Source organism: Anabas testudineus, chromosome 18 (assembly GCF_900324465.2).
Source record: "Anabas testudineus chromosome 18, fAnaTes1.2, whole genome shotgun sequence".
NCBI classification, from domain to species: Eukaryota; Metazoa; Chordata; class Actinopteri; order Anabantiformes; family Anabantidae; genus Anabas; species Anabas testudineus.
Genome location: NC_046627.1, coordinates 28,086,314 through 28,103,987, shown reverse-complemented (window position 1 = coordinate 28,103,987; position 17,674 = coordinate 28,086,314). Strand labels below are relative to the sequence as shown.

The 17,674-nt window shown below is 41.5% G+C and overlaps 1 protein-coding gene across 1 annotated transcript in view; it reads right to left on the bottom strand.

The window, feature by feature from the left end:
- The window catches only part of nrxn2b (neurexin 2b), a 493,790-nt gene that overhangs the window by 90,839 nt on the left and 385,277 nt on the right, over positions 1-17,674 (bottom strand). Inside the window, exon 17 of the mRNA XM_026352346.1 lies at positions 8,656-8,837. Coding sequence (XP_026208131.1) covers positions 8,656-8,837 — 182 coding nt within the window. The remainder of the gene's footprint in view (positions 1-8,655; positions 8,838-17,674) is intronic.

Below are 17,674 nucleotides of genomic sequence, written 5' to 3'. Positions count from 1 at the left end.
GCTTCTTCCTGTGTGTACAGTAACACGTAGTTTCTAATCACATTGATATTCTGATTACTTCTGATTGATAGAATCAACACAAGTGCTTTTCAGTTGTTGTCCAAGGTAGCACCAGCAGATACGACATCACTGATGGACACAAGTGCCACCTGTTTGACTTCCCACCAAGTTAAGTGAAGCTCTGCACTTCAGCGGTGGTGAGTTACTTGCTGGACTTGTTAAGTGCCAGAAGAGGCTCTGCTCCGAAGTGATCATCCAAAGAGCTACAAGACTGTTGTGCTCTGATTTAGGCCTGTCAGGGAGCAATTAAGCTCTACCCTCTACAAGCATCAGCAGTCAAACAAATGGATTTCAGTAATAAATGGTTAGATTTGAAAGGACCCGGCCTTTGTGAAGAAAGGTGTAGCTACTCGGTCCTTCCACCACCTCAACGCCAGCTGCCCACAGGTAAATCTCTGATGCATTATGTGTCCCTCCTCCCGACTTGAGCTCACACTCTGCCACCCCGCCACACATAGGCACAATTAATTAATCATGTGAAAGGGAAGAATTAATCGATATCCTGTCAGGCTCCTGCGGACTGAGGAGAGAGACCATGTCAAACCCACCAGGACCTGATCTCATTACTGTCTGCAGCCCGTGCTCCCTTCGCATGGCACCTGCATTCGTCAAATGTCCCCCTCTCTCCCGCGATTGTTCTCCACACTTCATCCCTCTGTCCCTCCCTGCATGTTTGGCTTTTACCCCACTGACAAGATGAAAGAGAGCAGATCAGACACCCATTTAAGAAAGGAAAGGTAGAGGAGTGGGGCTATAAATAAGGAAATAATAAAATCACAAAGTGTGGGAGGGAATGTGTATGACTCACTTTGTAATTGGAAATGTGCATGTACTAAAGTGTGTACTAGAGCCAATCATACATGACCTGTAAGTGAATGTGAAGGTGTCCTTGCAAGTGTGTCTGTTGGCAACTCTAGCTGGAACCTGAGAGCAGTGTGTGACTCTGTGTGCTACTGACAGCTAGTTAGGATTAAACTCATGCTGTGTGTGGCTGTGTGTGTGTGTGTGTGTGTGTGTGTGTTCATGAATGCACGCCCGTCCCTCTGTGTCTACGTGTATGTCTGTGTTACCGGGGGTGGGGAGCAGAGGATAAAAGCCTCTGCTTCTCTCTGACAGTTTTATCCGCATCACCATCTGCCTTTATCTGACGTCCAGCATCTCTCAGCTCCCTGCTGCACTCAGAAAGCTCTCCATCCACCCTGTTCTCCTCGCTACTCATCTTATCCCAGGCTGCCATCGCATGTCACATCATATTTATCAACCCATAATTAAACCTTTGCTGGTTTAAACCCTTGACAGATAACCTGTGGATGTCAAATAATGACATTTTTACAAAGGCGGTACACCCTCTCCAAAAAAAAAAGAGGTGTGTTTTTACTTTCTTTAGCCAGCAGTGAGGACAAGACATCACGATACAGCTAATGTAGTCCGCTGCTGTACTTCACATTTTGACCGTGGGGATGCTGCCCGCAAAAAAGTCCATGTGCAACACATCAACACTGGGGTGCGCTGTCTCTCACGATTTCTATCTCAATCAGCATTTGTCACATACCGAGAGAGGGGTAAGCGTGGGGTCAAGAGGAGAAAATATAGCCATGTTCCTTCTGCTATCACCCCCCTCCCTCGCTCTCTGCCCCTGCCCGAAGTAGACAGTTGTGGTGAAGGATAGCTCCCTAACGGGTAATCAGAGGCAGCCCTTATTTAATGCTATGAGCCGGGACCGGACAGCCAGTGATGGAGGTACTTGGGGAGGCCCGCTGTGCTCTGTGCACCGGCCCATAACTGCAGATGAGACACTTCCCACGGAGCAGTTAGTGCAAGAACTTGCTAGCTGTAAATGTAATGACTGTCAAATGTGAGTGGTGCCTGTGAGGACGGCAATAAATACAAACAGACACATCTAGAAAAAACTACTTGTGCAAGTCTTAGTTTGAAAGGTGCATCTGAACCACTACAACTTTTTTCAGCCAGCTGTCAGACTGAAGGTTTATGAGTAGCTCGTGAAAAGAATCTCACTTGCTCCTTTCTTCATTAATGACTCATCTGTCCATGTATAATAAACAACCCCAATTTATTGCTGCTTATTTATGCCTTTATTGTTTTTAGCAGGAAGAGCTACATAAAAGACTCCACAGCCTAAGAATTGTAAGTGAGGATTAGAACTTCTGCTCAGATTAAAGAACCTACGTAATTTCTATTAATATCTGATGAGTCATAAAGCTGAAGAAACTAAAGGCTCTGCGAGGCTCCTGTAGACACGTTATCCCTTCCATATGGTATTCAACAAATAATGGAACCAAAAACCTCACCTCAGTGGCTTTGTTTACCACACTGGGTGGGGGCTCGGGGGGCCCACAGCACCTGCAGTGCTGTCACCTGAATCAGGCAGCAGGAAAAAGCTGAGCATGAAGCTGGAGAAAGACCAGGCATTCTCGCCAGACTGGAATGAAAAGCAACACTTCTCGTATGCCCAGTTTTCAAATTGCCAATGTTTGTGTAGAGGAAAAAAAAATGAGACTGAGACCATCAAGTCTGCACAAAACAAAAAGATCCTATACTTATGTTTGGACTGCGATATGGCTGCAGGGAAACAGCGTGCTGCAAGAAGCTATAGGCAGACATTTTCAGCTGCACTTAACCAGCTACACACTGTCAACAAGTTTGCATTGTCATGCTTTGAACCATTTTTTTGTGAAGCAAGTGATGCTAATTTGAAAATGTATATAAACGTTAGTGACATTCATATGTTTGAAGTGATAGGAACTTGTTGAGACCAGTAATGTGGTAGAACTGTCTATGAAAATCCTTTTGCCTTCAATCATTTTTTAAAAATATATATAAATTATTATATGTTTCTTTTTATGACTGACATCCAAGGTCTTGCAAGGACATCTACGTTTTCTGGCAGCCACAGATGGGAGATTTAGCTATCAGCCTGATTCCATATCTGTCTGCACCCTTCATTCCCTGAAATCTCACACCCCAGGCCCTGATGGTGGAAATGTCATGAAGATTGGCAAAAATGATGTCCTGCCCTCCCAGATGACCATTTTTACTTCTGTAGAGCTAACATCCTGTGAAAGACATCGTGGGGACTGGGAGACATCCTGTCTGCTCAACTGAAGGAAGCAGAAATGCTTCCAGAAGTAATAAAAGTTGTGTCTGTTCCTATATAATTCATGCTGTGAGTGGCAAAACCAATGGGTGTTTTCGATGATGAGGAGAATAAAGTTCCTCAGTAATTCATTTTTAATGATTTTATTCAATTCAATTCAATTCAATTCAATTTTATTTGTATAGCGCCAATTTACAACAGAAGTTATCTCAAGGCACTTTACAGTGTAAGGTTTAAGACCTTACAGAAAATATTTATACAAAAAATTATAGAGAAAACCCAACAATCCCATTTTTATAAGTAAACTTGCATTTTATTTCCATTTCTGACTAATACATCTGATACCTGCAGACACCAATGCCGTAAACTGCCTGGGCAAACTGCTTTTATGGAAGACCTATGTGGGATTTAATTGCAATATCCCGAAAGAGCTACAAATTCTAAATAGACAAATCAGGGCTGGGCGATCAGTAGATATCAACATATATAGCAATATAAATCAAATCCCTATTTCTGTCAAACTTAAAGGTTCCTTTTTACTCCTCAGTGAGATGTGAAGATGTACGATTAATTCAGCCACTTAAATCTGACATTTTCGACTATGCTTACCGGCATTATGTCTTTTGCAGTAAAGTAGACCATTATATTTGAGATACCAGTGTCTCTGTTTTTTTCAGTCATGCGGCCCTGCTCTGAAGTAAGATGGACACCAGGGTCTGGTATTATTGCACAGGTTTTACACTGGTTGTTTTAGGAGGACCACTAGTACTAGTTTGTATCTCAGCAACACAGCAGCACCTAAAGCATTTTCTTTTCAGAATAAAGAAAACATGAACCAGAATGGATTAGCAGCAATAGCCTATGATGGCTGGGTAGAGCAATATGACAAATGAGGCAGAAACACAGACAGCCAACTACTAAAATATTATGTCAATGCGATACATTTCCTTGGGGTTATAACTGGAGCAACATCTTAGCACAGTGAGCAAAAGAAAACTGGGCAAACTGCATATTCTTAAAAATGTTTCACGATTAATCTAAGAGGCTTAATTAGTTCTACTGACTCTTGGGAGGTTGTGTGGTACTTAACTCCTCTGGGTGATTAAAGACAAAGGAACTCCCCACCAGTCAGTTGAACTGATGAAGAAAACTTGATAAACCAGACAGCAAATCCTGCTGTTTTGTCTTCTACTAGATGACAGAGAATCTTTATAGACATAGATGCAATACCGCACTGAACAGCAATATGCACAGTCATGTCTGGGCTTTTCAGCAATGATTCATTCCTATGGCATTTTCCAGATAATGAATTTCAAGGCTTTTTCATCTAGAACCCTCAAAATGTCAACTAGAAAGTTTGCAGCACTTTCAAACGGTAAATAATTAGGGAAGTGCCAGAAACAAAGTCTTTTGAGGATATGGTATGTTCTTCTTACATTAGCCACAGTCAGCAGATTCAGCATAAGCACCTGCCACAGCCTCAACTTTACATCTCCTACCCTGGTGGCCAGATGACAGCATGTCAGGAAGATGAAGTGAGTGATGTCCTGCCCTCTGTCAGGTAAATGGACAGAAATGGAGGGAGGCAGTGGCATGAAAGAAGAAGAGGGCTCGTAAGGGATGAAGGGTATATAAAGAGACGGGTGGTTCATGAAGATAAGGAATAATGCTCTACCACATCCTGCTGGCATGTTATTATCAGCCATGCCCACCAGAGCCAGTATTCAGAGTTACGCAGGCTAAGAAATCTGTGGGCCACTGTCTGCACAGTACAGGCCTAGTTAGGTCATTGAACTAACATTCATTATTTGCTTGCTCTTAAGGGAATCCTGCCCTCAAAATGTAGAAATTTTCCAAAGTTTCGACAACAAAAGGAATTGATTAGGATTGTGCATGCCCACTTTCAAACGTGTCAGTCAGGATTAGCACCTTTGAGGTCCCATTACAGTCCGTGGAACAAGCTAACCTGAAATCAAAAGTGAAGTGCTATTTTTGCACCTCTAGCTGAAGCTAACGAATAAGGTTCAAGGCATTGGGCCTCGAGGCCACCATCACTGTTTGAACGCGGAGCTATTTTGTAGTTTGATTGGGTCCGTGAGGCTCCCATCAGCTGGGATGATATGGGGCCACGGCTCCTGGGTTCTCAGGTCTAATTTGCCTGTACTTCTCCCCTCAAAGAGAGACGGGCATAATTAACAGGACCCAAACACCCACTATGGGCTGAACAGAGTCATTTAGGGGAGCGACTCGGGAGGAACGGCAGCAAATGAAATGTAATTGCAATGAGAGCAGAGGAGCCCGGCCGGTGTGTCGGAGGCACTGATGTGTGCGTGAGAGGGAGAGAAAGAGAGAATGAACAGGCCAGACATGAGGGAATGAGGGAGTAAATGAAAGACACAGAAGTTAGATAGAGAATATGCACTTGAGAGAAGAGCCAGCCGAAGAATGACTGATGAGGGCTGGTGAGCGATGGGCACAGATAAACAGCGAGGAGCCATTCCTTCAGGTTAGAACTAAATGCACTTTTGTTCACCTAAAACTCTCGATAAAGTTGAATCAAAGTTAAAGGATAAGTTCACAGAAATCCCGCACACAACAAGCACTGCCAACCTCTAGTGGCATCTAGCTATGCAGATAGTGGTGGTTTCGTATTCCCAGGTTTTCAAATATCTGTCTCTGACATTTCTTGCAACACCCCAATACAGTGGAGGCAAATGGAATTTGGTTATGGTGCTCCCAGCACTAAAAATTGCATTTAAAAATTCATGAGGGACATCTTATTTCAAAAATAGTGTCTTGTAACTCAGGTTAATCCACAGAACACACTGCCAACAGTTTTGGTAGGGAAGAAAATGACTCTGAAGTAGTTCCAGTAAAAGTGCTCAGAGTGATGCCTGTGGATTATCTTGAGTAATTAGAACAGTGTTTCTGGGAAGAGACTCTGCTGTTGATTTTCTTTGAATGCTGAGAGGACCACCAAGAAATGATTTTGCTTTCATTGTATCTCAGTGGCTGCAGAAATCTCAGGAATGGAAATCTTAAAAAAAAAAAAAAAACGTGGGCAAATACAAGTGAAACATTCTGTGAAACATGACGCCACTAGAGGTGAATGGGGAACACTTGTTTTGCAACTTCAGCAAACCACATACAGTGGTGCTTGAAGGTTTGTGAAACCCTTCATTGTTTTTATGTCTGCATAAGTATTACTTAACAATGTGATCAGACTTTCATGGAAGAACTAAAACTGGATAAAGGGAACTCTGCTAATGACAAAACCTCCACTGTGTTTCCCAGAGAGGATGAGGTACTGGTACTGCTGGAATCCACTGTTTGATCATCATGAAACACAACACTTCTCATTAAAGTTCTACTTTGGTAGAAGGTTCAAATACTTTTGTCAATATGCAAGATTGAATAATTTCCCACAATAAATAAACAATCATTTTTTTTTGTTTCATTAGTTTTTTGAGTTCCCTTTATCTAATTTTGGCATTTGCATAAAAATCATCAAGGCGATTATGTTTTAAGTCATATTTAGGCAGAAACAGAAAATTCAAACAGGGTTCAAATACTTTTAAGAACCACTGTATTGACTTGGTTTATTATTTATGTATTATATTCTAATTATATTTACATGAATCGTGAATCTTGGATATTGAAAAGCAACAGAAAAATTACTAAAAATCACAGGAACTGACCTTTAAAGATCAAAATTGTCGCAGTTGACCTCTGCTGCATCACCACTTCAACCTTAGCATCATTTGTTGTGTCCACTGAATTTACAAGTGTAATCTTTTATGATTACAGTCATTATCATTATTTATTGCTGATGTTAAGAGCATTCAAATTAGCTTTGACCTACATGGTCTATCCACTAGTCCTCCCCCTCTACTCTTTCACCAACCCCTCTCTCCTTCCAATCATCCCTTCCTCTGTCCCTCTCGGTTTACAGAGGACTGGGTGAAAAGTGACCTAGGGTCAACAATGTTCCTGTCGCTTCCAGGCATGGGTGGCCTGTACAAATTGGGGTCACTGGAATTTTGGAATGGTGCGATCGCACACACACACACACACACACACACACACACACACACACACACACACACACACACACACACACACACACACACACACACACACACACACACACACACTTGTGCAGATGGCTGAGTCGAGGTAAGTGTTGATGCCAGTGATAACGCCTTAAGAGTCTGTCTAGTCTTAAGGAACTGCAGGGCATGACAACATTTTTCCACCAGCTGGTACAGTAAAACACTGTAGCTGAGTTATACACAGTTACCAGGTGTGGACCTGGTAGGTAATTAGCGGAAAAACCCCTGTTAAGATGAATACAAGCTTTGGATGTAATACTGGGTAGAGGTAGCACTGGGGTCAATGAGACAATTAAAGCCTGCCAAATGCATTTTTAAATGCCTGCTGTCCCTTAATCGCCTTTTAAAGTCTTCATTAGAGGTGGTTTAAAATGACCTTTAAGACTAACATATGAAAGCAATAAAAGCGGAGATGAGGCTAATAACTAGTTTGACAGGGGATAAAAAAGAGATGCTGTTGGGCGATTAGTCATTTTCTGGACTCTGCACACACTGGTTCCTCTTAGTGACCCTTGCAAATACTACACACTAAATAAAATCTACATGCCATTTAAAAGCAATTCATTAATACTCAGAGGAGCTAAAACTACACTTTATGGCGAATAAAAGAGAAAGATCTCACAGACCAAAACTCAATAAAATCTTTGACTTATAAAACTGGAAAGGACTATCTTTGTATTTCTTTCTTAAAATATTATTTTACCATTCAACTAAATTAACAAAATTAGATTTAGGACAGTTTAGAAACAAACTAAAACATGAGCAAGAATTATCCTTCAAAACCCACAAATTCAAACTCCACCCTACAATCTTGGATGGACGCATGACTAAGCATATATCTGTACGTTCATATCATCTTTTACCAGCCGGGAAACACCATTATCTCAATGTTTCTTTGTTTGAATATCCATGTCAACAAAGATAAACCATGTCGTCTTGAGTACAGTTTTATTCTAAACACCCAGGCTCTACTGCAACAACTACCCTTTCACTTTCACTGCTTATTCTGCACCCCTGTCCCTCAGTTCCTCTCCTCTTCCCTGGCTCTTCTCTTTCCTTACAATCTAAAATGTACTGTGGTTTTGCTTGTGCGGTCCAACCCTCCTCCGTTCATTATTTCAGTCATTCCCTTGCTGCTGTTTTTCAGTCACCACATGTCTGACAAGCTGCAGGTCCTCTCATATCCTTTCGCATCTTCTTAAAGCCTGGCTCCACTTTTTTTAACATTCCCTGTCCAGGTACTTCCCAATCCATTTTTCCTCTCTGGGTTTTTCCCCAGTGATTTATCTGACTCCATACAGTTAAGGTTACTGTCCAATTTTCCCATTATTTCATCCCCCCTTTAATATCGCCGTGGTTGTAACTTACTATGTGCAGCTCCAGGTAATCTCCCAGTCCCTTTGCGCTCTCTACCCTGACCAGAACAGCCTCCTTCAGCTGCGTGCTGAAGCCCACTGCCAGCCGGTCTGCCCTTGTGCTCGGCCGGTCATTGGGTGGCCAGGTATATGTGATGAGGGCTCCGCCTCGCCCGAAGATGTACGTTGTCCCAGCTGCAAAACACAGGGAGAAAAGAAAAGAGGGGGTTATCACTGAGTTAGAATATTTAAAAGTTGGGATTCGCGATGTTTGGCGTGTTCTCAAACACAAATGCAGAGATGTGTTGCATCTCACAGACAGAAGGCTGACATTATACAGAACAATTACACGACTTATTCCTCCTCACAATAACATTTCAAAAAACTTTAAATGAAATACAGTATTTTATCTTATGTCACATATTCTTTTGTCATGTTAGAGAAACTGCAGCTTGTGAAAATGATCTGCAGCTTATAATTAAATGTCAAGTAAAGCCTCCTTTATTGACTTCGACTTAGAAGCTGCATTATTAATATGGTTTCCTCCTGTAAACACAAGGAATAAAAATGAGAGAGTGAAAAGTCGCATACACAACTGAGTCAAAACATGAATTCTACTCAATAGCATCTCCGTTTGAAAGTCAGTGGCATCGGTTGGAAAAGCATCAATGTCTTATTGACAGTATATATTGCTATCATGAAGCCATCTGTAGCATTAGCACTATAGCTATCGCCGGTGCAGGCTGCCACTCTGTCGCTTTGAAATGTTAATCTACGGAGCCGCTGCAGCTTCAGTTGCCCTCAGTTGTGGTGCATTCAAACTAGGGCGAGCTGACACACTTTGTGTTGGCTATGCTGTCAGTATAACTACCACCTCTCAACGTCAACAAAAGAAATTCCTCAGATCTCCCTGTCAAGGGAACTTTGCCTCAACAGTATTTTGAGCTCCAGCCTAAAAAATCTCCCCGCCTCGAACACTGAGTGATTCCATGTTTGAACTGTAACAGAGGAGTTAGGGCCTGGCTCGGCTCCAGTGAGCTCGGCGGTGAGCGAGATATGACGGGTGGTGGCTGTGATTATTATAAAGAAATAACCACAGTGAACGCCGCTCAACCCTGTGGACTGCCTGCATAATAATACACGTATACAGTCTTAGTTTCACAAACACTGACAATTAAAGCAGCAATTCACACACATACTGTATTGTAGCTGTTCAGGTTTTTTTAAATCCATTTTCAAATTAATTTATTCAGGTAGATCCAGTGGAGGTTAGTAACCTTCTCGGCCGCCCCTTCCCCCTCCCCTGTAGATCTGCCCTGGACATATGCAATTACGTGTTCTCATAACACACGTGACATTTCTACTCAGAACTTTTTCCATTATTAATGTCCTGATTATATTTATGACCGGTTATTCAACCTTTAGGCCACTGGTTCCCAAACAGTTTTTCTCACGTGCCCTCCTTTAAAGGCCCCACACCGTGGGCCAACACATTTATTCATGGAGTGTTCCTTCCCATTTTGAAAATAGTACCGGACAAAAAGAAAATGATTTTTTTGTGAATAAATATTGATAACCTGAATTGTGATAGTCCTGCCAGCATGAGTTCACTGTTTTGTTAAGTATTTGTGTTGTATTTTGGCCCCGGGTTAAGTATATAACATCAGTGATGAGGTATTTTCAAGAGTCATGTCTTCAGGTAGCTTGTTAACCGTTTGCACTTTTTCCAAATAGAAATGAGTGATCAAAATCACAGTTGTCCATTATTCTGTCTAATGAATCAACTAAGTGTTTTACTGCCAGCATTAGATTTGCATATGCACAGATCTCCATGGACACAGTAGTGCACAGCATAGAGTTTTTATACTCGACCTACACTCACCTATGATAGCACAGGCACTTGCATGTTCGAGCACACATGTACTTGTTTTCTTCTTTCCTTACAAATCTCTCTCAAGGCGCCCTCCGCTCGGGGAGGCTGGAAAGCCGAGGTTGTGATGACTGCAGGGCCGCACACACTCTTAGTCATACCCAGTGAATAGACTGGCTGATAGGGAATGGAGGCATGTGGTGTTCCTGTGTGCACACATACTCGCTCAGCTACCTGACACTTTCATTATCTAACAGTCCGCTGATAGCCATTTGAAATCAGCTGACACACACAACTCCCCCACCCCCCCATCTTTCCCTCTCTCACCAGCCCTCCTCCTCTTCTCCTTCCCTCCCAGCGGAGCTAAGCCCTCTGCTCAGCTCTTGTTGTTTTCTTGAGGCTGTATTATTTTAGCGCTGACTAATTATCGCAGCATGGCAAGGAGGGCTATAAAGAGGTTGTGTGCCAGAGGAGTGGGGGTGGGGCAAAGAGAGGATGAAGAAAGACAACAGGGTACAGAGGCAGGGAGGAGAGAGGATGGCAAAGTGTGAATTGTGGGTGATGGTGAGAAGAAAGAAAGTTGGTGATTTCCTTTTTTCTTCTCTGTGTTTATTATCAGCGCAGCACCCGAGCTTCACTAAAGCTGGGCGAGCGACAGCTGTGGAGGAAAACGAGAAGAGGTTTCTAAAATGGCCGACAAACCGAGGCAGGGAAGCCATGTTGTGATAGATGAGAGCGGAGTCATGTTGGGGAAAAGAGAGGCTGGTTGATGGTGACTGAAGTTGGGCACATGTAAATGGATGTTTGCACTTGCACTAGGAGAGAACGAGCGAGAGAAAGAGACAGTTTGACACACACACAGATGGGATTTAAAGGTGAATCCACTGATATGATTACAACTCAGCCTGTAAAACATGTAGGCGTTTAATAGGAAAGGATGGTCTAACAGAATACCCGATGAAGTTTCACTGTTGGAAAAGTAGGATGTGTGCTACTGACTAAAATCAGGATAGCTCAGTGTCCACTGCATCAATTTTGGCTCATCTTTTTTTAAAATCTCTCATCTCTCAATTTTATGGAAATGCAACAGTCAACTGTTCCAAGTACGCTGTTAAATTATCTATGATTTGTAAAACTTGTTTTCACTGTAATAAATTAACAATGTGTTGGGAAAATCTCGCACACACTCAAGTGAAAGTAGTAGAACATCTAATTGTACACACAGTTGTACCAGAACAATACAGAAAACGACATCAATGATTATACTGAGACAAAATCTACAAAATTTACTACTGGGTGGTAATTAAGTACTTTATTTTAGTAATAGCTAACAGTTTTCACATCTCAAAGTTTGTTGCACAGATTGTAAGTTGGTACCATGATGCTGACTCCACAAATCCCATTTCCATCCATGTTAATTTGCTATGAACTGTCATCAGATTGTGTCATGAGGCAGTGTTAAGTCCCCAGGACCTTGAGGAGCTTTTCAAATTTAACATGAAAATTAATGACAGTCATTATATTCCATTTGATGCAATTGTACTATAATAGTGTCACAATGTTAGTTTTGGACCACATACATTAACATACATTAAAAAAAGATCACATAAGTCTACTATTAACTGATATCTCACTTAGGGTGTAATACAAATTAGACATGCTACACATATTGTCACTGTGTATCTTACGCATGTATTCACTCATGAACAAATTTTTATCAAACAACACCCCTCTAATGCAGAGCATCTACCATATGCTTTGGCTTCCCTAGAGAGTTTCCCACAAGCCTGATGCCACTGTCACTGCCACACTGTCTTCATCATATGCACAGTCACCGTGCATGAATGTCACAAATACCAGTGGCAAAGTTAAAAAGGAAAATAAAAACTACTTCTAAACTCTAGTAGCACTTGGAAATACTAATTCTCCCTCTCTCTTGTTCCTGCATCCCTACAGTGAGCTGGTGTTGACTTTGCCTGCTTTGATTTGTCCAGCTGATAGAGGCCACCTGCTGCTTTGTGCATTTGCTGTGCATGTGTGCGTTTGTTTGTGTGTGTGTGCACTCTTCTCTCTCCTAAATGAGGAGACAAAGGAGGTGTGGAGTCTCTAATAAGTAGTCTGACAGGGCGCATCCATGTGTCACTGTTTCACCCGGAGAACACCTGCTGCTCTGGCTGAGGCAAAATTCACAGAATACTGAAAAGCAACACATGCTAATAGACAAGACGGGGTGGAGAAGAGAGAGAAAATGTGTTTATCAAGCCACAGAAGACAAGTCTGGAGGGCATTCTTCCCTCGTTTTCATCAAGAGAATTACCTTCTTAAATCAGGGAACATCTGCATTACCTGGCTAATATCACTAGAAAGTGGACAGTATCTGCTTGTTGTTTGAATGGTTAAAATGACCTATGGTCATATCAAATGAAGAACTACTGTCCTCTCTCAAGGTGAGGTAGGATTACGTAGAGCTGACATTTTCTTAATGAGGATCTTGGCCTTCATTCAGTGTGTTAACATGGACTCAAGTAACCAGGTTATAGTTGGCTTTCCCGCGTAAGGTCGTTTCTTAAGTGTCATGTAAACACGAAACCTAGTTACGGTAATTGGAGAAGGGGATTAGAGAAACCTGAATCTGAGGAAGATTTCCCCCAGAGAATTCCGATTATTCTGCCATGTAAACACATAACCGGGTTTTCTAATCTGCATTTTACAGGAGAGCATGTGCATCACAAAGACTGCCGACACTGACTGCTCTACTACTATCAGCTGGGAAGTGCTTAGACAGAGCGATGCAACCTTGTCTACCCCGATTACGGTAACTAGGTTTCCCATTTTTATGAAATCAGCTTACTCGAGAAAGGTGTAACCTGGTTACTTAAGTTTATGTAAACGCACTGTGGCAATTTAGAAAACGCTGTGATCTGTTTAAATGTTACTGTCTGTTAAGGATCTGATAACACATATGTACAGGAGTATCACCATGTTAATGTGTGTGAAAATCTAAGGCAAAGGAAGGCACACCTGCACCTGAGGTTTCCCAAACCTCAGCTGTTAAAAGTTAAATTAGTGCTACCTCGGGAGTTGCCGGCAAACAAAAACCCGGCCGCGTATGGATTCATCTGACCTTCAGTCCACCGCGGGCTAATCAAGCCTGCACGCTTTCACTAGAATAACAGTAATGATGGAAATGCTCCATTGCCCTCAAGGTTTCACACTCCTCCCATACCAACCCCCTTTAAAAAAGAAAAAAAAAAAGAGAGGCTAAATATTTATTACTTTTGTCCAATTAGCTCTGGTGCCATTGATCTGGCAAATCAATCCCACCTGCAGTGCTAGAGGTGGAGAGAGTGCATCAAGATGAATCACAACATTGCAGGATGCCCCCTGATTATTATTTCCATTCACATGGGTTGGTTGATAATTAGGTTTAAAGAAGAACAGACAAAAATACAATTTTTCTTTGTCTGCAGATCTGGTGGAAAAAGAATCAGAAGAGACTCATGAATCATAGCTGTAATGAAAAACCTATTGATTTAGATTTTTTTTCACAGCCCTTCCCTTTTTCCTCACTCTTCTTCTCGAACACTGGGATAAAAGAAAAGCATATTTAGGGTTGAGTTTATCATCTAGGATGCTTTCTCTGCAAGGGACCATTGATTTGGGATAGTGGATTCTAGGCCACTACAATCTACTGTTGGGATAAACAGGTCATATCGGAAACAGCAGATGCCACAATTTTTCATTAAGGCCTGCGGTCAATGTTGTGGTGTCAAACGCCAGCCGCAAAGCCTCATGGGAGCTGACAGCGTGAAAATTGCGAGAATGGCTGGCGATAAGATGAAAATTCCACAAAGAAGTAAAAAAAAAAAAAAGACTGATGGCGGTGATGAAGTCAGTTCTTGAGAGGCAATAAGCCTCGGGGTGCACCAGCACTGTACACTTGCATAAATTTATACACACTTCTTATTTTAAACTCCCAGACAGGGTCTCAAACAATAACTCAATAACACACAGATGGTTCCTCCAACCTTCATGTATTATTGCATCAGTGGAGACAGATTCTTTGAAGCAGTTAAGGAGAGAGACAGAGCTATTGATTCCTTTTAAACGAGGAGACTGAAACTCTTTCTTGCTGCTTTTTTTTTTTTGACACAACATATATTTCAGAGACACAAAGAGATACGTAGACTGGGAGAAAAAAAAAAGACAGAGAGAAAGGGGCTGAGATGAGAGATTTGCCAAAAGTTTCCAGACAGCTGTTGATCTTTGAAGTTGTAGAGCTACACACACACATCAGGATGGGAACTTGGTGATGAGTGTACACACTTTGCTGACATTTTAGGGTCTTTCCATCACTTCACCTCTCTTATGCGGGCAAATACAAAAACACCCTGAGAGGCAAAAAACTCCTTTTTCGTAGTCTAACAGCCTCGTCAACATTGCCGCCCTTGCTCTGATAGCTATTTCTCTGTGGAGCTATATAGGAAAATGTCGAAATTGCATCCCAAAAATCGGCTGCATCTAGAGAAGAAACAGCAAGTAATGTCTCTCTGGTGTGTTTTTATAATATTCCTCTTTTATCAGTGCTTTCTGTTGGACTGTTTTGAAGGATAAGCGATATGTTTCACTTACATGAGATCAGACAACACTTAATTGTGACAATTTTGTAGTTTGCAGTGCTTCGAAAAGTCCTGTTCCACGTGTACTTGGCTAAATATATGGAAGTATGTTTTGAAGATGCTGGATCTTTATGAGATCTCTTATCTGGAAGATATACTGTACATCAGTGACCTGGACTACAGTATATAGAAAAGAGTAAAGGACTCTACCTATACTTGAAAAACAAATTGAACTGATTAGAAGTATTGCACATACTGCACATACCCCTGATCATCACATCACCAAATGTGAAGGTGAAAAATGTGAATATACAAGTTCTTCAATCTTCAACATGGATTTCAGTCTAGCATTTAAGCAGCTCCTGTTGGCATTTTGATTTGGAGGCTATTGATTGTCAAGAGCCTTGTAATATCTACAGACATGGGAGCAATTAAAGAGGCTATTCACTTCTATTGCTCAAGACCACTCTTGAAAAGCGACAGAGGTGTCAGCTAAATGCTATTAGATTCTTAGTCAACATCATGGTTTTCCCAAAGGTGCTACTCAGTGGCAAATGGACTTGTTTGCATCTAGAGGAGGCTGTTATGTGAAAGTGGAGTGACCAATATTTCACAGAGGGGGTGGTGTACATCACTTATCACTCAATCACAGTGCATTTAACCATTAAACAGCCATTCATAGTTGTAGCCCTGATGACACACGAGAGTTAGGTAGGACAACGATCCATGTCTCAACATATCTCGTACCTCAGGATACAAACGGCTGCACACGGGTTGAAACCTAGAGACTCACAAGCTATAACATCTTCAATAACCTCAAGCAAGCAGTGAGCAGCATCGACTGAACCTTTAGCCTCATATTATTTTGTTACACATACTGCTGCTAAGCCCCAATAGAAACTTCCACTTCTAGTCAGAAAGTAACCTGAGTCTGGTGCAAGTTCAGCAAAAGATGTAGGAGAGAATAATGCCAATGTAACCAAAGCTTTCACTTTGGTTACTTACTAACTCATGTTCTCTATGGCTGGTTAATAATTATTCTTGGCTATAGCCAGTAAAAAGTAGCTAGAAAGGGACTGATGGAGACTAGATCAACCATCTAATTGTTACAAAAGCTACAATAGACATGATTCTTCACTGTCTTCCAACAGAGGCAAACAACCAGCTGAATTCATTAGACTTCACAGCTAATCTATGCAGTAATTACCACTGCTATGCATTACACTTTGATCTCTGTGGGTGGTCAGCCACTTGGTTGGTTACTTGCATTTTAAACTTTGTCTACATTCTTTACATTTGGTAATTCTTCTACCTAGACCTCCCAAATCCATTAAAATATGTTGACACAAACCCCTTTAAGTCTGTGAATTTCACTCACACTCCTAAATTAATCTCAACATGGCAGCTGTTTCTAGATTACAACACGTGTCAGCATTCACTCAACAGCTCCTTATTGGGGAGGCTAAGAGGAGGGAGTGAGTGATAGACATCTTTAAAGCTGATTGGTGCATATTTGTTTCTATGATGATAGTCATAACAGCGAAATAATAGCTGAGCCCTCTCTTTCTGTTTGAAATTACAGGCTACTGACAAAATGGAACTGATGTCAATGACAGATTGTTTCCCGCTTAGAAGTACTTCTTAAAATCACATTTTGTTTGGTCTAGTTTTAAAGATCAAAGAATGGGGGCAGAAAACATTAAATAAATGGCATGTGGTTTGGATGACTTGGCTTGGATAATTGAAAATATTAAAATAACATAATTAGAAATAATGAACATTGGAGTACTACTTATACTGTGGAGTTAGTTGTCAGCAAAGCTAAAAGCTAAACAGCGCACATGAGCTCAAATGAGTGGATCAACCCTCAGACTGCTCAGAAATCACTGTCAACTAGAGATGCCTGATGATTATTCTCCTCCGTAATTCAGCAAGTGGGTACTTGATATGCCGTTGTACCTTTTTACAATACGGGAAGATTCAAATGTTGCTCCTATTTTGCTTTTGACACCGATGATGTGCTTGTAAGGTTTGTTTGAAACATTTCAAAATGCTTGTTATGTCCCTGGAGGGGATGCTACTATCAGAGAGCGATTTTTGTACAAATACCATTTTTCAGCAAGCATTTCTCAGACGCTACCCTTGTCTTTCTCCAGATACCTTTAAATGAAGGGCTCCAGTGGGAATAGTAGAAAGGAAGTGGAGTATTAGGAAACAAGGAAAACAGAGGAAAAGATTGTAGGGGGTTGTGATTTTAGACTCTTTTTCATTCTGATAGGAAGAGACTCGTCTTTAGAAAGGTTGCTAGGAAAGACAGCACATCTGCCCTGCATATATATCATCTAGGAAGCTTATTGATTAGCCCGAAATACCCTCCCCTGTCTGGTTGCCTGCTCAATAGCCCAGTGAAGCTGAGACAGTGACACCCAATAGAGCAACTTAGATGGAAAGCAGCAATTTTTATTTACATCAAAGGCACATGCACACACTTATTGAGGCAAGGGCTTTTTATTTACATATTAAGTATTTTCACAGAACTATGC